Here is a 24,987-nt window from a genome sequence, read left to right as displayed (position 1 = left end):
ACTGAAATAATTTTGTTGTAACCAAATTTTAGCACTTTCTGAAAGATTTATTTTTTTCTAGGTTGCATGCAAGGCATGATTCCATACCTGCCTGAGCTCATTCCTCACCTTATTCAGTGCCTCTCTGATAAAAAGGCTCTTGTGCGTTCCATAACGTGCTGGACTCTTAGCCGCTATGCACACTGGGTAGTCAGCCAACCCCCAGACACGTACCTGAAGCCATTAATGACAGAATTGCTAAAGCGTATCCTGGATAGCAACAAGAGAGTGCAAGAAGCTGCCTGCAGGTGGGATGAATTCATAACAAAATGGGCATTGTGGGGGAAGAGAGTATTTCCATGAGAAACTAATTTCAGCCTTGTGGTGGAATGGTGGTATTAAACCATTGGTGGAGTTTTAGTACCTATAGTTTTCACATGAGGATTTTGTAAATCCAGGTGTGACTAACTATACATCAGTCTTCACTGGTTCTTCATTTTTTTCCACTCAGTGGCTATGATAATAGTAGAATTCTCTTTCACTCTAATTCACGCAGACATCTGGAGTGGTGATGACAAGGGTCCTACTCTTGCAGGAAGTAAGAAGTTTGAGCAGATTCCCATCACTGGTCTACAGTTAACTATCATTACTCCACAGAAGGTCCCATAGGGACTGTCATCTGTCGCTTAGTGCATCTGCTAGAGTAGCTGCTCTGGCCATTGTGTTCGAGGCTGTCTCTGTTTAGATGTCAGACCAGCAGTCAGTTTCATTACTACAGATATTCTGGTTTTCTGGAATAAACCTTTATGTTCTAAAAGGGGCCACTTTCATTTATAGCTCTTAATTTCTCAAATAGAATTGCTTTTACCATTGACTTTGTTAATAGGAAGAAATCACTGTTGAAAAAGAGGAAAGTCAGTTTAAATGGAGTTGGACTTTACCAAGTCTGAAGCAAAGTATCTGGGAGAGTTCTGATTCTTAATGAGATGAAAGTTGAACAAGGGGGCTTTGGGGATTGATAGCACTGAATTTTTTTAAGTAGGAGGAGGATACAGATTATGTTTAGTTTCTTGCAGTTTATTCATCCAGCAAGTTTTTTTAGATCCCTACTAATTGCTAGGCATATACCAAAGCTGGGCTTACAGCCCCTGCCCCCTCGAGACTTACAGGCTAGTGGGGAATACTGAACAGCTATATAATTACAGTTAATGGCAAGTGCTGTGAAGGAAATGGTTCGCAATGCTAATGACCAGGAGTTTCATTAACAGTTGGCTTAAGCCTATCATTTTAGGAAATTCTCAACTGGGTAGAACAGAAAATAATACAAACCTTAATTTTAGAAATGAAGGGCCAGATATACCTTAGAGTCAGACGAGTTTAGGTCTAAATTGAAGTAACTGCACTGAGACTCTGGACCTTCTCCTTTCTTACACAGTTGTCCTAACAGACAAGCCTCACATAATGCAGATTTATAGTAACAGATGCACTGTGCACTCTAATGCATAGTGTAGGGCTTAGAGAAACTTTTTTTTAACTTTATTGAGGAATAATTGACAAATATAATTGCGTATATTTAAAGTGTACCACGTGATCGTTTGATATACATATATATGGTAGAAAAGTTACCAAGATCAGGATAGTTAACACATCCATCACCTCACATGGTTAACGCAGGTCACTCACTCTTGTGTGTGTGGTGAGAGTGCTTACGACCTCCTCTCAGCAACTCTTGAGTATTCAGTACCGAATTATTAACTGCAGTCTCCATGCTGCACCTTAGAGCCTCAGAAGTATTCTAATAACTGAAAATGTGTGCCCTTTGACCCACATCACCCCATGTCCCCCTCCCACTAGGAGAAACGTGAGCGGTCGTGACACTGCTCTGTTCTTACACATCTCAAACACACTAAGTGTCAATGATGTTTCTACAGTTTTGTGACTGTTGGCATGCATCTGAAGGGCAAGGTGTACGTTAGAGTGTAGCATTTTCATTCTCATTTCACCAATCTGAAACGATCGCTGGAATGTAAGACCCCTGGGAACAGGGACATCGTTTGTTCGTTGCTCTGTCCCCAACACTCTAATAAATAGTAAACACCAAATAAATGTGTTGAACGAATAAATATGAGTCAGCATCGTTTTAGTTTTAGATTTTACCAGTGTAGTTAAGCAGATGCCTATAAGTGACAGCCTTTTTGAAAGAAGTGGTAAGGAATGGGAAAGAAATAATAAAACTAAGCACCTAGTGTGCTGCGTGTAAAGTGTAAATAGATATTCTCTCAACTTAGTTTCCTATCTCTGTTGTATTCTGTTCCTTTTCTGCAACAGTAATTTCCCTTTTTTTTTCTTTTTAACAATTACAGTGCCTTTGCTACCCTGGAAGAGGAGGCTTGTACAGAACTTGTTCCTTACCTGGCTTACATACTTGATACGTTGGTCTTTGCGTTTAGTAAATACCAGCATAAGAACCTGCTCATTCTGTACGATGCCATAGGAACGTTAGCAGACTCAGTAGGACATCATTTAAACAAACCAGTAAGTATCTCTGATTAACTAGGATGAAAAAATATGTAGCATAGTCACAATCAATAGGTTAACGTATATTCTGAAATTAAAATGTTTAGGGAGATATGAACACTTAGTGTTTGGTGCTTTAAGAATTTAGATCTTGAAAAGGCAGCAAGTGTATTTATCTTTTATAAAGTATGAAAAAATAAATATGTGCTTCATATTACAGCAAATTACAGGAAATTACAGCAGCATCTCACATGAATGCACCAACATTTTTTATGGTGACTAAGGGAAAAGGGATGAAGACTTCATACTCTGGATTTCCCTCGTTACTTTATTCCGAGTGTTTTCCATCTACCACTTAATAGCACAGCACCTTGAGAGCCCTGGGTCCGGGCAGCTTCGTTCTCTCACCGGACTCTCAGGTGTGGGGAGCACTGCAGCTTGAGAGTCCTGGGTCCAGGCAGCTTCGTTCTGTCACCGGACTCACAGGTGTGGGGAGCACTGCAGCTTGAGAGTCCTGGGTCCAGGCAGCTTCGTTCTCTCACCGGACTCTCAGGTGTGGGGAGCACTGCAGCTTGAGAGTCTTGGGTCTAGACAGCTTCGTTCTCTCACCAGACTCTCAGGTGTGGGGAGCACTGCAGCTTTCGAGCCCTGGATCTAGACAGCTTCGTTCTCTCACTGGACTCTCAGGTGTGGGGAGCACTGCAGCTTGAGAGTTCTGGGTCTAGACAGCTTCGTTCTCTCACCGGACTCACAGGTGTGGGGAGCACTGCAGCTTGAGAGTCCTGGGTCTAGGCAGCTTCGTTCTCTCACTGGACTCACAGGTGTGGGGAGCACTGCAGGTTGAGAGTCCTGGGTCTAGGCAGCTTTGTTCTCTCACCGGACTCACAAGTGTGAGGAGCATTGCAGCTTGAGAGTCCTGGGTCTAGGCAGCTTTGTTCTCTCACCGGACTCACAGGTGTGGGGAGCACTGCAGCTTGAGAGTCCTGGGTCCAGGCAGCTTCGTTCTGTCACCGGACTCTCAGGTGTGGGGAGTACTGCAGCTTGAGAGTCCTGGGTCTAGGCAGCTTCGTTCTCTCACTGGACTCACAGGTGTGGGGAGCACTGCAGCTTGAGAGTCCTGGACCTAGGCAGCTTTGTTCTCTCACCGGACTCACAAGTGTGGGGAGTACACTAGATGAAACAGTTAGAAATTGGGGTAGCAGGTGAAAAATGCTCACTACGGTACCGAAGAAGTGTGGCTAAGGAGCCAGAGAGACCCTGTCTCTTGTGGTGTTAAGGGTGGAAGAGGAGGGTGCGATTGGATTCGTTTAAGTAGGGTCTAAGGAATAGAATTTTAATAGAGCTCAAAACTCCCCGCTGAAGGGATTTCATCTTCATGATTGCTATAGGAAAAGTCTTCAAAATCGTGTCTTTAGGTTATACTTAAAACTTGGTACAGGGCACTTGGTTTGTGGGTTTGCTTTGATGTTGGTTTTGTTTTTGGGAGGGGGTTTCTAAATGTCTCAGACCCTTCAGAATCTGTGCCCCTTGTTGACATGATCACTGTGTTTATTTACCTGGTTTTATGGATTCTTCAGTTTAAATAAGGACATGAATCCTTTTCTACAGACGCCTCTGTAAGTTTACCTGTCATTTATAACGTACGGTGCCTCAAGAGCCAGTATTATGTCCCAGGCCCCAGGACTGAAAAGATTGTCGCTAGAGTGTAAAACTTAGACAAATCATCCCTGATTGTGCTCATGTAATCTTTATGTAGTGGTATATTTGTATACGTTTTCTTTCTAAAAGGATATAAGATGACTTTAAAACAGAACACGGTCATGTAAATTAAAAGGCCAAAACAGTAAAATTTTTAAAGGTGCTAAGTAGAACAAAGAATTAGTCTTAATATGCATTCTGTAACGATTTTACACAATTACTCTAAATGGGTTTTAATTTTCATAGACTCAAAATGGACTTATTTACATATGATAGTGGAGCTTTATGTGTTTTTCATCACTGTAAATAGGAATATATTCAGATGCTAATGCCTCCGCTGATCCAGAAGTGGAACATGTTAAAGGACGAAGATAAAGACCTCTTCCCTTTGCTTGAGGTAGGCCGAGCTGCTAACATGTAGTGAATCTGACAGTGTGTTTTGTCAGACACTCATGTCCAAATCTAAAGTGAGTGTCCAAATCTAAAGTGAGTGTATGTGATAAGTCAAGTGTTAATAAATTTGCAGTCTGAACCATTTCTGTTAAAATGCCGAGTAAATAGGTCACCTCTCATTAATTATGGTGCATCTATACTTAGAAACACTGTTGAATGGAAAAGGCATAATGGACTGTTAACGCTTTTTTTTTTCCTTTAAGTAGAGATGATTATATATGTTTTCTAAGTTTCTCTACTTAATTGATAATAAATTATCTTGGAGATCTTTCCATATCTACATATGATATGTCTATTTTACCATATTTCTTTATATAGATATTAGCTATGCCATAATTAATAGTCATTCTTTTATATATTATCACGTATATACTCACACATGTATGTAAAGTAGCATTGGGACTTGATGCTAATAAGGAGGGACTTCACTTTATTTTTTGCTCTGTCTAGTTTGAATTTTTTCCATGCATATTAAATACTTTTTCTAACCAAAAAGAAATTTTATATGATAGCACATAACACACAATCAGATGTGGTTACTTAAACCTGGATGAATTGCTCTTGGTAGAACCAGTTCAGTCATTGTTACTCTTGTTCCCACTGTCATTTGAGGGGTTACCACTTCTGCCATAGGTTGTCCCTAGCCAGTGAAGTAAAAACGTCTGTGACCAACAGCAGTGGCTAATTCTGGGCCCTACAAAACAAGAGTAATCATTATGGTTAAATCGATTTCTTTTCAGGCAGGGGTTCAGAATGTGCCCAGTAAAGTCTACCCATGTCATCGATCAGGATAGGAGGATAAGTAAATATCTCTCTTATATTTGAGGGGAAAAAATAGGAATACTTAATCTGTCGTTGAAGGATAACATTCATTATAGGAACTTTCTTGGTTTTTTCCCCAAGGAACCACCCCTGACAGGCTGGCAAACTTAACAGCAGGGAATGGCATCCAAAAGAGAGGTTTGAGAAAATAGACCTGCTGTGGCCAGCAAGGAGGGCAGGCTCCTAAGTGCTCAGGGTCTTAGCGAGTGAGTGTGGAGGCATTGATCATAATCTGAAGCACGCCCAGAAGTTTTCATGTACTTTATTCTTTCTAGTGCCTGTCTTCAGTTGCCACAGCCCTGCAGTCTGGCTTCCTTCCGTACTGTGAACCTGTGTATCAGCGTTGTGTAAATCTGGTACAGAAGACCCTTGCACAAGCCATGGTATTTAAAAAATTTGTACTTATCTCCCTTCTTGGTATCATAAACATTTTTCTAAGGATATGCGTAATGTATACGAACTTTTTCTGTAATTAATTCAAAGTAAGTTTTCAAAAAATTGTGTCTAATTTCAGCTGAACAATGCTCAACCAGATCAGTACGAGGCTCCAGATAAAGATTTTATGATAGTGGCTCTGGATTTACTCAGCGGCCTGGCCGAAGGACTTGGCGGCAACATCGAACAGCTGGTAGCCCGAAGTAACATTCTGACGCTAATGTATCAGTGCATGCAGGTGAGACTGGGCACATTAAAGCCGACTGAAACCTGCTTCTCTGTGTCACAGCGGATTAATCTCTCCTCATTTCTTGTAGGATAAAATGCCAGAAGTTCGACAGAGTTCCTTCGCCCTCTTGGGTGACCTGACAAAAGCTTGCTTTCAGCATGTTAAGCCTTGTATAGGTATGAATATTTTCTACTGCTGTGTGATTTTTAACATGGTGTTTACATCAGCTATGTTTTTTATTATTAAACTGAAATTTCATGGAATCCCGGCATTTATAAATGTGTATTCTACTAGTTAGAGCTACTGATTGAGGCAGGCAGGATGGGAACCCGTGTCTCTTGCTCCCCTGTGCTCGCATCAGTGCAGCCCTTTGGTAGGCACCGTGTGACTGGAGAGAAGGTGGAAAAGCATTCCTGTAGCGTGGAGGACATGCCACCTGTGAGACCTTGGTACCATGTGCTGGCTCATGGATACCTTTTGAATAGCCTCTTTTTGGTAGAGGTACCCAGAAGTAATAATAGTAATCAAGTTTTCTCATGATAAGCCAGCATACTTTTTCAGGTATCATAGGAAACTTTTCAAACAATTTACTTTAAAAGTAAATAATGGTTTGTTTCTGTTTTAATAGCATAGCATTTGTCTTAGCCTTTTGTGAACACAATAAAGGATTCCTTAAATACTGTAACCTGAATTGCTGTTGCACCCATGGATTAAATGGGGTTTCAGTTATTTTTCCTTCATTTCTATACCCAACCTTGGTTGTTTCTGATCCATGATTTAATAAACCTTTAAAACATTGACCTCAATGATTTTTTTCATTTGATACAGTTGTGCTTTTGAGTTTGAGGGTTTTTTCCAGTTTTATTGAGATATAATTGACATAACATTGTATAAGTTTAAGGTGTACAGCACAGTGATTTGATACATGTATATAATGTGAAATGATTACCACAGTAAGTTTACTTAATATCCATCACCTCACGTAGTTAGAAAGGTTTTTTTCCCTTGTGATGAGAAGTTTTAAGATCTCTCTTCCACATTCACGTATACAGTATCCCTGGCTGTAGCCGCCAGGTAATACATCACATCCCCAGGACTGACTTACCTTATAACTAGACCTTGGTCCCTGTGACCCCCTTCACATGCTTCCACGTTGTGCTTTGAATAATAACTGTGTTTCTGAACTTTGAGTAATAACATTAATTAGGATGTGTTAAACCATTAAGTTTAAGCTCACTCCTCTAAATGAAAGTAATGAGTTCTTGTTTCATGGAAAGCTCCTTCTATAGGTACTTAGCATTTAATTTAGTAGTTAGGAGTTTAAACTTGTGTGAAAGGGTTTCATTTCTGTTTTATTTTAAAACTTTATAGATCACGTGTACCTTCTTCAGGAGGCACACAGTGTGTAGTTGTTTCTTTTTTCTCTGTTATCAGCCATGATGGTTGTTTGCTAGATACTGGTTCTCAACCCAGGTCAGTTTTGCTGCCATTCACGCCCCCTGCTGCAGAGCGTTCTGTTTACCACTGGGGGTTGCTGGTGTCCAGTGGGTAGAGGATGTTGCTAAACTGCCTGCAGTACAGGAGAAACTCCCCCCCACCACCACCCCACCCCCCACGAGAGTGAGCTGGCCCCAGTTACCAGCATTACCCAGATTAGAAACCCAGGCTTGGATCCACTAATTTATTGGGCGTTTGAAAAAAAAAATGATGGTATTCTAATGCTTTGTTTAACAGTGAGAACACACATGTAGAGACATTTCCCATATCAATAAATTTTATGATTTATACCTAAAATACAAATCATACAGGAGAGGCAGGATAATTACTTGATTCTCTCTCTTTATTTACCAGTTTTCAAAATGATGAATTTTTTTCCAGCATGCTCCACAGGTATCTGTAGTGTGTTTTCAGTTTTTGAGTGTCAGTATGAACTCGGAATGCTTACGTTGCCCTCCGATGGCAGTGGGAGCTTGCCCAGTCAGCTCCTGAGTCCTCTCTGGGATGACAGCGTTGTCCAGGCCTGTTTTGTGCATTCCCTGCCCTTAGCCTGTAGGAGACATTTCTCTGAGAGCTTCCATTCCTTCTGAGTGGAAATGATATTTACAGATCACAGTCTGTGCACTAGGGCAAAAGTTATTTTAAAAGCCAAAATCATTGATTTAAAAAAAAATTTCTGTGTGTGAAAAACTAGCTTTGAAAGGAAGTTCTATTGTATTACATTTTCCTCACTTTTAATTTGAATGTTTTCAGTCTAATGCAAGAGGGATTATCTGACCAACTCTCTTTAATGACACCTAAAATCAACCAAAACTTACATGTCCTGGGCTACTTCACATGAAGTTCGGTGGCCATAGTGCCTCCTTCAGTTTCTTAAGATAAGTATTACCAGCACCTTTAAAAACATGGCTGTTTCTTGCCTAGATTTCAGTTTCCACCTAGTAGATTTCCTGTAAAGCACAATACACTGCTCTTGAGAAGTTTGCTACATAGTTCTTAAAAAATTTTTTTTCTAGCTGATTTCATGCCAATATTGGGAACCAACCTAAACCCAGAGTTCATTTCGGTCTGCAATAATGCCACATGGGCAATTGGAGAGATCTCCATCCAGATGGGTAAGATTGTTTCCCCTTTAAAAGTATACATTTTTAGATGCCTTAGTATTTTTGTAATTGCCCTTTTTTTAATGTAAGTGAGCTTTATATATTTTTCTATAACTTATGTCACAGTTAATAAAGGGAGCAAAATATTTTCCATTGATATTTTAACATTCAAATTTTTCTCTTTGTTTTCTCTTTGGGGATGATCTAGGTATAGAGATGCAGCCTTATATCCCTATGGTGTTGCACCAGCTTGTAGAAATCATTAACAGACCCAACACACCAAAGACGTTGTTAGAGAATACAGGTACCATATGACTGAACTGTTAACGGTGAAGAGAAAATTATTTGCCTTTTAATTTTCACTTAAGATGCGTAGAGAAACCAAAGCAAAGCTAGCTTTAGAAACCTGGCTTATTATTAACAGCTATTTTGGATTCTCAGTAATGAAGTGTTCTGTTGTAGCCGCATTCCATAACTAGTTTTCAGAAACTTTTAAAAAAGTTTTCTCTCCCATCCTGGTGTTTTAATACTCCGTAAAATGGACCCCAGCTAAAATAGCTATTGAATAGTATGCATTTTACTTTCACATTAATTCATAGAGTAACTGGGAGCTGGGAAGTAATGATTTTTTTTTAATCTGTAAAAATGTGGCCAAAAATAGATTGCAGCATAGTGGCTAATTGGTTGACGATGGCAGATGTATTTTGTATTTCATTGTATACTTTCCTTCACACTGGGAACTTAAGCAGTACCTTGTCGGGTTTTATTCAGGAGGCTTGTTTCTCTTTTGCATTTATAGAAAGCATGTTTATAATAAAGAGGCCCTTCCATACTACAGAACACATTTCAGGGTGATTCCTTTCCATCTTCCTGATTTTTGCTAATAATGATAAAAGATGTAAATTTTGTTTTCAATCAGGCATATCCTTTTCTTTATATTCTAAGGTAATTCCAATAATATATTCATAGTCAGTGGGGGTCTTAGCAAAATACCAGACAAAGATTAAAACAAGGTTTTCTAAGTAAGAAAATTCGTTTTCAAAATATGGTTTTTTATTTTTTAGTTAGAGAAAGTTTATTCTAATGTGATTAATATTGCTATGTTTATTGGTATGGAAGGAAATCTTTTAATTATGAAACAGTTATATTGGCTGTTTGGCTGTATGGGTACTGTTTATTTATATCATAAAGTAAATTAGATTTTCATGCTGAAAAGTTCAGAAATCTATGTATAGGATGGTTACGAAATCTTGTCAGGTTTTTATCTTGTTAGAATGCAGTACCTATACATGACATTCAGATTTGGAACACTTGCCATTATAAAATTACTGTTGAACCTAAAGAAACTTCCTATTTATTTTTAAATGTGAATGGATAACTGCAAATAAATGTTGAGTGTAATGTATATTAAAGTTTCTTGTGGGATATCAGCTCATGAATTTGTTAGAGTTCCTTTAACAAATTGGCTTTATTTACAAGATTATATTCTAAGTATGATGCTACCATGAGTAAATCAAAAGGTCGTTGACAATGGCCATCAAGTTGACGGATCGAATTGATCCAATTGAGAAACAAACACACTTGGGATTCACTGGATTACTCTTATCACAAGTGGCTGCGGAAAATGTTTCCCTAGTTCCTTACCTGAAAGAGTGGTGGGGTTTTAATTATTAAAGTAAAATCATTGTCAATGCCGAATGTCTATAGATTTTAGCAACTTAATTACCATTATCTTGGTGTTTCATAAAGCCAATTCCTTAGTGTGTGCAGTTACTTGCTTTTCCCCATTAGTATATCCTACACTGAACTTTCTCAATGGACCATCATCTGCTTTATCGCATGTTTCATTGGACTGTTCATACTTGCCTGTTTAATGAGAATGTTGCATAGTTTGTGTCTTTTGAACATAGGTTTTCTTTCTCTTGCTTCATATGAATCTGCTGGATTTTAGTATTATCTGTGTAGTTTGCTTCAAGTAATCCTTAAACATTTTTCTTTACCCCCACCCTTTTTTTATGAAAGGTTGACCTGTAAGTTTTTGAGAGAACACCATTAAAGCTCTTATGGTTTGTTTTCTGTTTGTATTTTCCCGTGTGTATAAATGTATTTATATGTACGTACCTTGGAATTGCAGGATGCAGTTCTGAGTTGCACTTGTTTTAGCTCAGTGTAAGTTTAAGAACTTCCTGAATTTGATGGTGAATATGTTTGATTAATTCCCACTTCAAAATCTTTTAAAATAAAATATTAGCATGTAATCAGTCTAATGTTTTATCATCTATTTTGGGCTATGCCTTTTGAGGCGAAGACAAACTATTTGTTCTTTTAGTCCACCTATCACGTGTCATTGAAGTGGACTGTCTAAATTTCCTTTATGTCAAATATGGTTCGAAATTAGCGGGCTTTTATGTCCGTTACTGTTACCGTCACCATTGGAGGGTTTTTGGAATGAGATTTAACATAGCACAGCAATCTTCCAGTCCATTCATTCAGTGCATGCCCTAACACTTAAATTTGACAGCTGATTCTGATACCAGGCAACAAATGATTCACTGGTTTGTTTTGGAAATGTTAACAAACAAAACAAAACCTACCAAAATTTGGATTAAATTCGTAGGTAATTTTATAAAAAGAGATGTAGAGAAGTGAGAAAGAAATGTTAACTTCTGAGAAGTGTAGACAATTCAGAAATGTAATCATATGTACAGTATTTCTTGGGGAAAAAACAGATTTCATTATTAAATTCTGACATTTCCAGTGGCTTTGAATGAAGAATCTCTAAATCCATCCATTTTTCTTGCTCATCTTTTTGCTACCAGAGAATGATAAATTCTTGACACTTGATTGAGCGAGAAAAGCAATTTGTCACGGTTTTTGGTGTTCTCTCAATCTTTAAAGTTTTTTTAATTCCTTTTGTTTTTCTTTTTCCAAGAGTATGCCATATATGTTGCTGCCCCTTATTTTAGGGGGTGGTAATAAACAGCACTGGTGAAATCTTATGTTTATTATCATACACAAATTCTGTTGGTTTCTGTTTCTGAGTTATTTGTTGTTTTTCTTTATTTTTCTCCTCCCCCTCATTTGCTCATGTCTTGGTTGGCGTTTGGTGGTGTATAACCGTGATTGCGTTACCTTAGCAATAACAATTGGTCGTCTTGGTTACGTTTGTCCTCAAGAGGTGGCCCCCATGCTACAGCAGTTTATAAGACCCTGGTGTGTATTATTCAATCTTTTTTTTTAATTCATTTTTCTTCACTCTTTCTTTCTCTTTCTATCTCACTTTTAGATATATTTTCAGTTGGTTACAAAAATCACAATCCTTAATCATTGCCAACCATGTGACTAATCTTGTCCTATCAGGTTTGTGAGGTTTTTCAGTAGCATCGTCATGTATATTTATTTTATGTTGTGGCTAACGACTAATTGATGCATGGGATAAGATTGTCACATGCTTGCTGTGTTAAAAAGCTTGATTATACATAAAAAGCATTTAAATATCCACCAGTAAAATAAAGATGCATGCAAATTCTATAAATTTAGGGTTTTGCATTATGTTTCTTTTTAAGAGTTAATTTGAAAACTTGGATTGCATTAAGAAATACATGTTTAAATTTGTTATGTATAAAAATCTTATTTGCTTGTTAATGTAAAAGTTAAACATCTACACCATAAGTTGTATAATAATAGTTTATATTGTGGCAGTATAGCCTATGTTCTGCTTCTTTTCAATTGATAATCTTTCAAGTCATTTTTAGTAGTGTTTAATGGAATACAAGTCATAATACAGTTTTAAAAATTGGTAATTTACTTCTGACTCAAGCTCATTAATAGTTTAAATGGGAGATTAAAATCAACTGTGCATTTCATAGATGTAGTCTATTAATAAGAAAATGTAAATTTCAAGGTTCTACTATGTTGAGATTAGATGGGCCCAACATACAGGAAGTGGAGAAACTTAAGCTTTATGAAAATTCTTTGAATATAAACATTATACTGTGGTGCTTATTCCATTAAATACTGTCCATTAGTGTTGTAATTGAACCTGCTTTTTACTTACATACTAAACTCAGTTCTATAACTTAATAGGTGCACCTCTCTGAGAAACATAAGGGACAATGAGGAGAAGGACTCAGCGTTCCGTGGGATTTGTACCATGATCAGTGTGAATCCCAGCGGCGTGATCCAAGTAAGGTGTTTGCAAGGTTCTGCTTTTAACTTCAAGTGTTCTGAATAATGAAACTTTAAAGGAGGAAATATTTTAACACTTTAATCCTAAAAATATTATATTTATTAACATTTTTTAGAGGTACTGAAACAAATTATATATTAAAATGTATATTTGTTAATATTTTGAAATGATAATGCCTGTTTTTATTTCCTACATCTTTTTTTGTCGTAAAACATAGTAATGGCAGATTTGGAGAACAGTTACATTCTTGTCTTACATTAACCCAAAGCTGCTTCCATTCACATTTGGACCTCATTTATTTGTTGTGTACATGCCTCCTGTCCATGAATAACAGTTTGCTGAGTTTGAGGTTATCTACACCTAAAAGAGTGACCAAATAGGGTACTCTTTCTGTTACTTAGAATCAAACTTAGAGACTCAGCAGTGAATAAAATGGAAAATGAAATCAGCCATTGAAACTGCTGTAACTCTGAGAGCTTATGATTGATTCATCCTTATCATTTCCTGTCTTAGTTCATACTATGTTTAGACATTTTTAGCATTTTTTAAAAATTATTTGGCAACAGTATCAGACATGAGTCTGAGCCACCTCTGGATCCAACTTTGAGGAGAGGACGGCATGGGAGGGTCAGGAAAATGACCTGGCCCTTCCAAGAGATGGGCGCTTCAAACACTGTCATTGAGACCTTGGTGTTTCCTGTCTTCTGTTAATTACTGTGTTTGGTAATTCGGGTTTAGAAACATTGTGAATTACCAGCTTATAAAATTCAAATTGATGTAGGTGGTAGGCCTTGAAAACTTACAAAGGAGAACTGGAAACAATCTTTTGACTAATTTCGCCTTTGTAAAACCTTAATGTCTGACTATGAAAACAAGCCAGGACTATTTAGAGATGGCCCTGGTTGCAGAATAACCTCCTGACATTTTCTGTTTTTGCAGTACTTAAGAACTTTTGTGTCATGTTAAATGTGTTTCAGAGGTGTCTGAGATGACATAACCGTATTAAGAAGGATCCTTTTTCATTCTGGGTTTTTTAGTTGTTTGTTTATTTATTGAATTAACATTTAAGATGGTGGAAGTAACACATGTATGTGGTCATGAGATCATGTACAACTTTAGAGTTGGTAGAAATCTCTACTTTTTACATACTTATTTGGGTACGGTTAAAAGGAAATGTCTTATTTCTTATATTTAAATTTTTAATCACAAATTCTAGATTTGTATATATTTTAACTTTTAACATCACGTTATTTGGAAGGCATAGGTAATCATAATTTGAATAAACCATGAACTTTAGGCGCATGGCATTTTATTTGCCTAAATGTGTGTTTTATACATGTACTTTAATGTTAGTAAATTTTGAAATTAATGAAGTTCTCTGAATTTAATAATAAAATTTAAAGTAGTTGACATATCAGAACATCAGCAATATCTTGAATGTTGTATACTGGACTGTTGTTTCATTATGACAGTCAAAATTGGAAAATAGTGAAATATTTAAAGCATATACCTGTTGTTGCCTTATTCTTGTAGTCAGAATAACCTGGTAATCTTTTGAGTAATTGTCTGAGCATTGGGCTTTTTCTTCTTTTTGTTTGAGTTGAGCTGGGTCTTATTGGTCACGGCATAATTAGTTTTTCTTCTCACTTTTGGACATTAAGTTTCTATCTGAAGATACGTCTTGAATTTAGGTCTATTACAATACTTCAAATTGAGCTTATTAGGTATACACTTAAGTAGTTTAAAATTATTTCTAGGCTAGTCAGAACTGTAAGATCATTGAATTTATATAATTCTTTAATCCAAAAAAGTGACGGTTTTTTTAAATTGATGCTGATTTGATGCTTTCAGTCCTTTGCTGATGGTAAGCATTTACTAGACGGGTTTTGTGATGTAAAGTAAAATACAAAAGGGCATTAACTTCCAATATAAACTGAATACACAGTAGTTCCTTGATGGTGGAGTAATAGCAGCATCCGTTAAGTAATCTCTTAGAATTCCTCATGATCATAGGTGATTCTTAAAATGTTTTCTCTTTTTAAGCTAGGATTCTATTGTGACATGTATTCTGAAGTTTGCATAGCTCTTTTGCTGTGTTTGACAAATATATCAGCCTAAGATGTATTTTTGCTTGTTACAGGATTTTATATTTTTTTGTGATGCTGTTGCATCCTGGATTAATCCAAAGGATGACCTGAGAGACATGTTCTGTAAGGTAACTAAGTCGTCTTTATAATGTATATCTTGGGACTGTTACCATCCTAGTTGGAAAGTTTACTATATATTTCATAGGACGCTTAGAGTCTTCGAATCAATACTGAATCAATAAAGGAGTTGGCTTGATCTTTTCTTAAGATACAGCAGTGACTGTATCCACAGAGCATGGACTTTAAAGATATTTTTCTCCACGGGGTTAAACCTATCTGGTTCTTTGCTTTAGTAGTGCTCTCTTTTAATTGACTCCCGTCAGCACTCAGCCATAACAAAATGAGAAATAAAATGCTGTGACGCATTTAAGCCGCTAATATTAGTGAACTACAGTTGCAGCATAAACCCAAAGCTTTATTTATTTCCAATTTGAAAAAACTTAATCTGGCATAGAAATTTTATCCCTTGGGTGAATTCTGTCCTTTTCTGGGGTTTTTTCATTCATGTTACTCAGAGGTTGCTTAGAGTACTGCGTCTGTGAGGAGGACGCTTGCTGAATTCCGACCTCCTCAAGGCAGAGTTGAACACTTTCTGAGGGGCTCTTAGGCAAGACGTGAAATGGCGTAGAATCCAACAATGTGTGAGAATTACCACCTTAAAAGGATAAAATTTTAGAATAATAAAACCAATAATATTTGATGTCAGAAGCTATGCAGATCTGAGGTTTTCTCTCTTGTTATTGATAATTGAATGGTTTTTCTAACTCTCTGCAGATCCTTCATGGATTTAAAAATCAAGTTGGGGATGAAAATTGGAGGCGTTTCTCTGACCAGTTTCCGCTTCCCTTAAAAGAGCGTCTTGCAGCTTTTTACGGTGTTTAATCTCGCGCTTAAGCTGCAGTCCCGTGATTAGGGTAAGTTGTGAGAAGTCTGGAATCTTCCACGATGGAGAGACTTAGTTAGGACCACAGTCGAAAGCTGCTAAATGGAGTAGAGCCTGTTCCACAGAGGCCGAGTGAAGCAGCCTCCAGCTATGCTGGACTTTACAGTGACTTAAGTGGAGGCTGGAGAATCATTCAGAGAACCAGCAAGAGACGCTGCAGGTCCCGCTTTGAATCCTCAGGAGGACATCCAGGCTGGCGTGCTGGTCAGATGACTCAGCGCTGCTGCGGCTCGTGCTTTTTTCCTGTTCACCCCATAAGGTCACTGACGGTCGCTGCGGTGGGGTGAAAACGGTTTCCTTTTGAAGCACAGATTTGTAGGCTGATGTATCAGGGACTTTCTGTGTTGTGAGCCTTCGGGAAAACCCAGGTAAAACTGGAACTGGGTTTGCCCTCAGTAGATAAGAATATTTAACATTCATTCTTCAACGTCTGTCTTTTTGGGCACCTACCCTGTGGCTAGCACTGCGTTTTGAAATGGGCAGTGGAAGATTGTGTTTGATCTGGGGTGGTAGAGGGGCAAGTCCACTTGGACTCTTGTTCCCTGAGTTTTTCTTTATTTAGTTGAATGAATAATTCTGGTCTCTTGACCCCACTTCCCTCATTGAGTTGTTTCAGGGATTAAATACTGTACTATATGTGATGCCAGAACTTAGTGTATTGCCTAACGCACCAAGTTGGCTCAGTAAGTGTTAAGAATGTGAACCAGGATACACTTCTTTCGGTTTTGAACATGAACTGAGACGGCTGGAGGGCCAGAGAGTACTCAGTCTATGTCCAGAGGATGCACACCAGTGAATTACCCTTTATGTCGGACTTCTTCTCGGCTTGCTTGCTTCTTTACTGTGAGCTAGATTTTAAACTGGGAAGATTTCAGCATCCCAGTTGTGTAACCTAGAAGGCCGTATAAACGGACTCGCGGCTTCTGGAACATCTCAGTCTTCTGCGTCTGGTCCCACTGTGGTCTTGGGTCCCTGTAGCTGTTCTGTGGCTTGAGCATTTTGGAAAAGTGCTTGATTCACTTTATGTTAAATCATGAGAGTGATTTTTATCATCAAGGGCCAAAAGATTCAAGAGTGGACTGAGTCTTGAGCACTTTCAGATTTATGACCTCTGTGGTCTCTATTATATCACCAATTAGGAATTAACTGTGGTGAGCATGTTCTAAGACAAGGTATGAAATACTTCTCAGTTTTCTAATTAGAGGTAAAAGTGCGTTGGTAGCTTTTGTTCCGGTCTTTCTTGTACTCTTCTTCCCCTTTTTCAGAGGCAGAGAAAAGGGGTTACTTGTACTTCTCCACAGGTGGGCCAGTCACCCTCTGTAAATTCACCCAAACTTTCGTCAGTGTCCAGAGTTTGGCCTGAGTGGTTAGTAGAGTTTTGTTGTAGAAGGACCACTACCAGGTGCTAGTTATGATCTCCCAGTAATCTGCCTTGATGTCTTTATGTCCTTCTCATCATCAAACCTGTGCTGGCATTGAAAAAGTCCTTACCAGGAAAAGCAAGACGCCTGAGAGTATAGGAAGTGATGGAGTAAAATAGAGCCGGAGGAATTATCGGGAACATTGAGAAGGCGGGTGTTAAAATTTGCTTTTTGATATTTGCTGAGTGTAGTGACCTTACTGCAGTGTGAACACCTTTAGTGCCTCCTAAGCTAAAACATCAGACACCCAAAAATAAGTAATGCTCCTTTTATTTTTTGTTAGATTGGGTTTTTGTTTGCTTAATATTGGGAATACTGGCAAAAGCATAGTGTTTTAATGTTTACTAGGCAAAGTGATTGTCCTAAAAAATCTGCTGTTTAATTTTGAAGTAAGGTAGCTTATGAAAATATAACCAGTTTGCATTGGGCCCAGTGTGCGGAAGGGGATGAAGCGTTAGGCTCATGGGATCCTGCAAGGCCCATTTCCCCTGTTTGCTCTGTTCAGAGTGCTGCACTACTCTCTGCGTGTCCTCAGCTCACTGTCACTTTTCGTGTCTGTTGCAGGTGACAGTTGAGAGCCGTCGGAGAGAGGAAGCAAGGGGTTATCATTGGCTAGATTATCTTAGGCAGTCGGTCCAATTTCCCGTTTTCTTTAGGTAGAAAGAGCAGGGTTACTTGATTCTGTGTGGCACCAGCTTTAAAAGAGGAGCAGTTGCTAAAGTCTGAAATTGTTTTGTTTTCTTGCAGGTCCTTCGGTCTTGGAGACTGTGAGGGAGCCTCTGCACCCAGGGAAAATGTTACCCTCTACGGGGGGAAGGGCAACCCAGTAGGGAACACAGTGCAACCCAACCCTACTGGGAGGGGCGGGAGGGAGGTGTTGCCGTCACTGTATAAGTCGATGTTGGGAAAAGTTTTAACATCTGGAGCCTTTGTGGGTGGAAATCTGTCTCCAATTACAACTCCGCACTGGATGTGAAGAAGCAAAAAACAAACCTATTCAGTCTACTCACAAAACAGTACATTCTGGAATATTATGGGGAATTGTACCAAAACAAGAACCATATAAATGACGCATAGGGATAAGAAAGAAAAAATTCTATAGCGCACAATAAAGGAAACCTAAGAATGGGGGATACAGACAGTAAAGAAGCTTTTTTTTTTTTTTTAATTTAAAGGTTTTGATAAATTTTCCCCCATGATGGGGCCTTGTTTTTGCATGCTGATGAAGAACTACATAAATGAAGCTAATAGAGTTAAAATCAGCTTGCCTACCCATAGTAGAAGCAGGTTCTTGGAAGTTACAATTTAAGGTACCCCCAAAAAAGTTGGAAATAAAACAAAACAAATCTAAACAATGAAGCACCCTGTGAGATGCCAACTGAGTCACTCCTTTGACCTTGGTGGGTGGGCAGGGAGGGAGGAAGAAGTGGGGCTGGGCATATCGAACTAAAGATTGACATCTTGATTTTGCATTAAAACATTAATGTAGTGGATATAATTTGATGGTTGTACTTCGTTAGATTTAATTTCTAGGCCAGGACGTTACTTCTAAAGTGCAGTTGAAGGTTCAGGCACGCGTTCTGGCTCAGTGATGGGGCCCTTTGATCCGTGGGGGGGCGTGCTCGCAGCATGGGGTGAGATTGGCATTCAGTTAGCTGGGGCGCCAGTATGTGTTGCCGTTGACCGATTCAATATAGCCCTGCATTTAAAATTCCTTTTTAAGATTTGTGGATTTTATTTTTATTAAGAATATAGATATAAAGTACTGTAGTTTACAGCTAGGCCTTGAAATATCTTTTTAGGATCTGTTAGGAATAAGATTGATATTGTATTGTGTGTAACCTGCACAATGTGGAAAGCTGATATACCTGTGCAAAATCCTTGCCTCTGTGCTGTCAGTGTGATGTGCTTTCTGCATGGTTATATACTACTAGTGATTTTATCGAAACTTCTCAAACTTAAATTACATGGTAAAAGATCTGTAAGAGGCTGCATAAATGTTAGTTGGCACATAAAGACAATTGTAGAAGTTGAAGACATGATTGCTATACTTCAATGTTTATTCCCACTCAACATATTGCCTTCTAAGCTTTCTTTTTTTGTTCAAAGCATGATCTTAAAGATATGTTTAAGTTAATGGATGTAATGCAGGGTTCCTACACTGTATTGGCGCATGTTGGTGGCCCTCTGTGCCCTAGATATATGCACACAGGGTGTAAGTAAAAAGCTACAGAGTGAAAGTTGGTTTGGATCCTCTTCATTTCATTTGTTTAGCTTTTCTGTTATTTTTCTCTACTTACATGTATTCCTGTGAATAAATCCTTGTTAAGTTAACCCTTTACTTTTCCTTCCATGTGTATTTTCTTATATACTGTGAATGTGAAAACCTAACTGGTACACTTGATCTTGTGTCCATATGAAAGTGCAAGTCTTTATTAATTTGGATTGCCTGAGCAGTGTATCCCATGATGATGAAGGAAAATGGAGAGATTTTTCTTTTTAACTCTGCTGGTCAGAGATGAAGCCACACCTTTCCATTTTTCAATGCTGCATATTTAATCTGCAACAGAAATGTTAAGCCATAACAACCTTTTATATTTCAGTTTGTCACCTTTGCATTGCAGAATAAATTCTGAATAACCATTTTTATAAGCAGTTGCTCCTCTTTGCATGGTTCTATTCTTCTAAAGGTGTTGAATGATACAGCCATTGCACTGAAGTTTGAGCTGTATGCGTGTGGATTTATAAATACCGTTTCAAGAAATTTCAAATGCATGGTAGCATGCAGAAAGGTTTCTGTTACTCTGTGTGTGTGTGTATTTTTTTTTTAACATGTCCTTTCACTTTCTTTCTTCTACTTTGGCTTTGCAAATTTCAGTCTGTAGAACCTGAAGTTAAATAATATTTTATAATGTCCAGGGTTTTTTTTAATTATAAGTTGGATCCAAAGGGTATGTTGCATTTTGCTTTCCAGTACCATTGCTTCACTGGGAGCTCAAAATTTGCTTCCTAGTTAGTCTTTAAAACCTGGTTAGGGTAGCTGTTTTATCCTTAAATTCTAGTGATATTCTGTAATTGTTTGGATACTTTTAGGATTTAGAATGGGAGATATTTTAATATTCTGGAACAGATAATAAATACTTTAAATTGAAAGAAATGAAATTCTTCTCTAAACACTTTAAAACAAACATAGAAACAACCTTCAGTAAAGTTATCTGGACCTATAATTGACAATTCTATATTCACTGAAAAGCAGTATTGTCACCTCTTTGACTAAGAATTGGTTTCCAGTTAGGCAGATATGTAACAAGAATGTGCCCATTTTTCAAGTCACTTAACCTGTTCTTAAATTTAAAGGAAATTTAATTTAAAAATAGAAAATAAAATTGAGTATGTACGGCTGGCAACCTGAGATTGGGTTGGTTCTTTTGTGTTTCTCTCCTTCAAAGTTATTGTTCCTTCCCAGTGTATATTTCAGATGCATAGTATAGCATAGGAATTTGCAGAAGCCATTTAAGTTATCTTTTGAGGTAAGCTCCAATTTAGCATCTATTGTTCTGAAAACTTAATACATCATGGGATATATATAAAGCGACTAAATTCTTGTGGTGTAGTTGTAATAGTTTTGACTGTTGACTGAATGTCTATGAACTTGTGAGTCTGTCTTTGTTACATTCCAGTGTTCCTGCCTTTGGCATGCTTCAAGCACGGCTTACTTCATCTGCTCCTTACACACTGAAGTGCTGTTAGTGTGCTCAGCTACAGAGATAGCCGCTGCTCAGTGATGTCGATTTTCTACTTGAATATTTTTATGTTGTAGGAACCTCAGGAGGTCAGTGTTTACTGTTTTCTATATGCCTTCTTTTTCCTGTTCGAGCTTCTCTCTTTGAAGGATTCTAACAGAACAAAAGCTGCTGATCAACCTAAGTTGGAAACAGAAAGTGTATTTAATATAATTTAAATGCATGTTTGGCAGTTCCATGTTATAGTCCATTAGTAAGTGAACTTAGTGCCACAGATGTTCATTTATTCAGGAAGGAGTTTCTTTTTTGTATTGTCTGATCTCTTTAATAACTTCATACTGTATAAAAAAATCACTTTTTTATATTTTTTGGTTGGTTATTTCCCAAATAATCAACATGTAAATAATCTTTAAGAGCCAGTTCTGATGCTTTACATTATTGCTACTTGATTTTGTGATGCAAGTTATATTTCAGAATAGATTTTAAAACACTTAACCAAGCCATTACATCTTAAAAACAAAATAACGTAGCATACATTTTGTAATTAACATATTGATAAACACTGTGATTTTTTTTTGTTAAGACTTTTTCATTGATCTAATTGCTTAAATTGCATATATTGTAAGATAGAATCAGATGTATATTTTAAAATAATTTCAACTGACTTTCCTCTATTGAAATGTTTTGTCTACTCAGTTATAAAATATTCAGATACAAGTTTTATCTCAGGTGAATACTCTTGTATCCTTCTTGCTTTGGTGACATATGCTTATAAAGGGTCATCATACTTATATTCCTTATTTTCTAGTGTATTCATGAAGAATCTTCCCATTTAGTCTGATTTTCCAGTCCCTGTTCTAGTGGACTAGGGTGGCATAAATCCCTCTTGGTGAGCCCTTTGTGTGCAGGTTTACCTTGAGAGTGAGCTCAATTTGGTCCTCCTTTTCTCCAGACCCTCAAGATAGGAAAGTGTAAATTTTTCTGTCCTATGTTATATTACATAGCTGAAATGCCAGAATTAAACTCATTATGTCTTAAAAACCCTTTAGTCCAAATTTAACTTAAATCCTTTGCCATAAAGAAAAAAGTGGTTTTTTTGCTTCATATAATTAATCTATATTATTCATATTGAATGTATTAACAGATAACGGTGCAAAAACATCCTTCTCAGGGGAAGGGTGTCTCATGCATAACTGCAGTTTAAATCCTTCTTTCAGCAGTATTTGAAATGCACACAGCTTTGCTTGTTGAATTACTTTTGCAAATAATCCAAGGGGGAAAACACTAACTGTCGCTACTAGTGCTGTTATTGAAGTGTAGGCATGGAGATCTTTCAGAAACTGGGCTTCAGGTTGTGAGGGGTCTGGGATAATCTCGATGCAAGGTCAGATTGATAGAGAGCTGTGTGACAATTTTGTCTGGTAATAATACCATGCAAGAGCATTCTATACCTACTTAGTACACTTCAGACTGTATTAAATATGGGGATATTTCTAATGCCTCTTAAAAAATAAAATTTTACACGAAGGTTTCATTCACTTCAATACTTTTCAGGTGACGTAGAACTCATTTTCTCAGTCTTATGTAGATTTGCCCCCGTTGGTGTTACTTAATATGTCATCTTTATCTTTATGCCTAATTATTGTGCATATTAATTTTAAGGTATACATTTAAATTATAGCAACTGTTTATTGTGATTTGTATCCCAGAATGTATTGTGTTTAAAAAAATGTATGCATGATTTTGAGGGAAGGCAAATGGTGATTTTTTTCTTTTGTACCTGTTGTACATTTTAAAACCAAACCAAATCTATTTGCCAAGCATTATATCACTAATTAAGGAAATAGTATTTTCCCTTTAAAACAATTTTTGTGCACCTACCATAGAATCCCCTTATACTATGGCTTGGTATTATGCAGAATTAGCTATTTTGCAAGTCTGATTATCTTCCTGAAAGCCTCCTGTGACATGGTTAGCCTCTAAGGCAGTGTTAGTCCCTTCCCATACCAGCCTGGCAGAGGGGTTCCGCTGTGTTCTCCACTATCGCTTCATTGTTGTTTCCTCTGTGGATGTGTAACCAAATGAAGATTGGATGATATTTTATGGAGATAATAATTAGACAATACTGTGTAATTAATTTTACTTAATAGATTATCATCTGTGAGAGGAGATGTTTAAACATGGTTAATCAATTCATGTTATAAAACAGTTTTACACTTAATATTCATGTTAACATTGGGTGCAATAATTTAGTAGTTTTAGCTTTAGTTATAAATAACTGGATCTTTCTGCTGACAACTTAGGTTGTATGAGTTATGCTTAAAGCTTTAAATCGGATGTTTCCTGTACCTGCCACACTATGTTAGAATGTGTCCTTCAAACATATCCTCCTGCAACTTCAAACTGTGCTCAGTTGACACTTCTTGAAGTCTAACTCTGTGCTAACAGATCTTCATTTTACATAGAATACGGTTTTAATTTTTGATAAGCTGCTGAATTTTAAAGAGAGTTTTTTGGGGCCACCAAATATTTTGGATCATGCAGAGAATATATATTGTACTGTAGTAATTTTGTATTTACATTTGTATGATGTGACATAATAGATGTGAATGTTAATCCCTGCTTGACGATGTTAATAAAGGTGTTTAACTATAGATGTTTCACTCTGATTTTTAATGAAAGGAAATGAGCTTTCTTTCCTTTCTCTTCCTCTTCCCATTTTGGGTCCAGATAGGTCTTGTCGTTGTGTTGTTTTTGTTCTTTGGGGTTTTTTCTTTGAGGGTGTTTTTCTGAGCTTAGACATTAGTGCTCTCTTGTTTGACATGATCTATTTTTTAAATTGAGTACTTTCTTATTTGTATGGTGTGGTAAAAGACCTATTTTCTGCACATTTTAATTTAACTTCTGTTATTGATATATTTCTAAACGGTTCTTGGTTCAGCTTTCGGTGGGGGAGCAGGGAAAGATACTGCTCCTCAAAACGGAAATTAAAATAGAACGTGAAGTCATGAATGAAGCATTGTAAGGAGGGGCGGTGTGAATGCGCGTCCGGGTAAGCCTTCCTGTGAATCCTCCAAACATTAAGACTTGCAGTTTGGAAATTAATATTTATAAAGGTAGTTTCCTCTTCAGGTTGTAATCCATTATAGTTGCATGTTATTAATTAAAATTAAATGTCTTAATACATTTCAGGGGAAATAGGTGCAAAACTGTTTATAGTAGTCTGGTTTTTATTTGAGATTTAGAACAAAGGAAGGGGCTAAGATTAGATCAGCACAACCCAGAAAATTTTAATGGAAATGAGACTCTGGTTTCTTTGCCTTTGCTACCTGCACATGAAAATATTTGAGATTCCTCAGTTGTGTTGGAGAGAAAAAAAACTGAAAGTGGGGTATCGTGTTCTAAAACACAACTTCAAGAAAGAATGTAAGATTCCAGAATTCAGAACTTAGCTTGTGGAGGAAGATAATCAAAACCAGCCTGATCATTAGTTATTCAAGATTCTGTTTTGCTGCTGCCATCTTAAAGAAATTGTGCCTGAAGCTAAAATCTTTTCATTTGTAAGTCTTTAACATTTGAGTGAAAGTAAAGTACAAACTTCAAGATGTTACCCATTTATGCCTGTTTTTGAACTGACAGGCATTTTTATCTTGTCAGGAGTTCATAAGCAACCTGACTCCATAATTTATGTTACCTGCGACTCTCTTGGAATGATGGTCACAGTAGCAGTTGCACTACACAGCTCTGACTCCTCATTACTGCGCAGTTGAACACACAAACTGCTGGAGCTGTGACTGTCGTCTTATGATCA

General features: G+C 37.4%; 1 protein-coding gene across 8 annotated transcripts in view; it reads left to right on the top strand.

Moving 5' to 3' along the window:
• Positions 1 to 23,830, top strand: part of TNPO1 (transportin 1) — a 91,133-nt gene extending 67,303 nt beyond the window's left edge. For 6 of the 8 annotated variants that reach the window (XM_023618213.2, XM_070233538.1, XM_023618216.2 and 3 more), the window contains exons 13-25: positions 62 to 287; positions 2,343 to 2,514; positions 4,505 to 4,591; positions 5,745 to 5,852; positions 5,984 to 6,142; positions 6,222 to 6,309; positions 8,647 to 8,745; positions 8,942 to 9,037; positions 11,871 to 11,946; positions 12,820 to 12,919; positions 15,063 to 15,137; positions 15,844 to 15,983; positions 18,181 to 23,830. In XM_023618213.2, coding sequence (XP_023473981.1) covers positions 62 to 287; positions 2,343 to 2,514; positions 4,505 to 4,591; positions 5,745 to 5,852; positions 5,984 to 6,142; positions 6,222 to 6,309; positions 8,647 to 8,745; positions 8,942 to 9,037; positions 11,871 to 11,946; positions 12,820 to 12,919; positions 15,063 to 15,137; positions 15,844 to 15,951 — 1,394 coding nt within the window. In that variant the 3' untranslated portion in view covers positions 15,952 to 15,983; positions 18,181 to 23,830. The remainder of the gene's footprint in view (positions 1 to 61; positions 288 to 2,342; positions 2,515 to 4,504; positions 4,592 to 5,744; positions 5,853 to 5,983; positions 6,143 to 6,221; positions 6,310 to 8,646; positions 8,746 to 8,941; positions 9,038 to 11,870; positions 11,947 to 12,819; positions 12,920 to 15,062; positions 15,138 to 15,843; positions 15,984 to 18,180) is intronic. The other 2 variants (XR_011425269.1, XR_011425270.1) reach the window with 1 other exon arrangement.
• The last annotated feature ends 1,157 nt before the right edge of the window (positions 23,831 to 24,987 follow it).

The sequence above is a fragment of the Equus caballus genome, chromosome 14, assembly GCF_041296265.1.
Source record: "Equus caballus isolate H_3958 breed thoroughbred chromosome 14, TB-T2T, whole genome shotgun sequence".
Classification (NCBI taxonomy): Eukaryota; Metazoa; Chordata; class Mammalia; order Perissodactyla; family Equidae; genus Equus; species Equus caballus.
The sequence above is the reverse complement of the archived record's forward strand: the minus strand, read 5'-3'. Positions and strand labels throughout refer to the sequence as shown.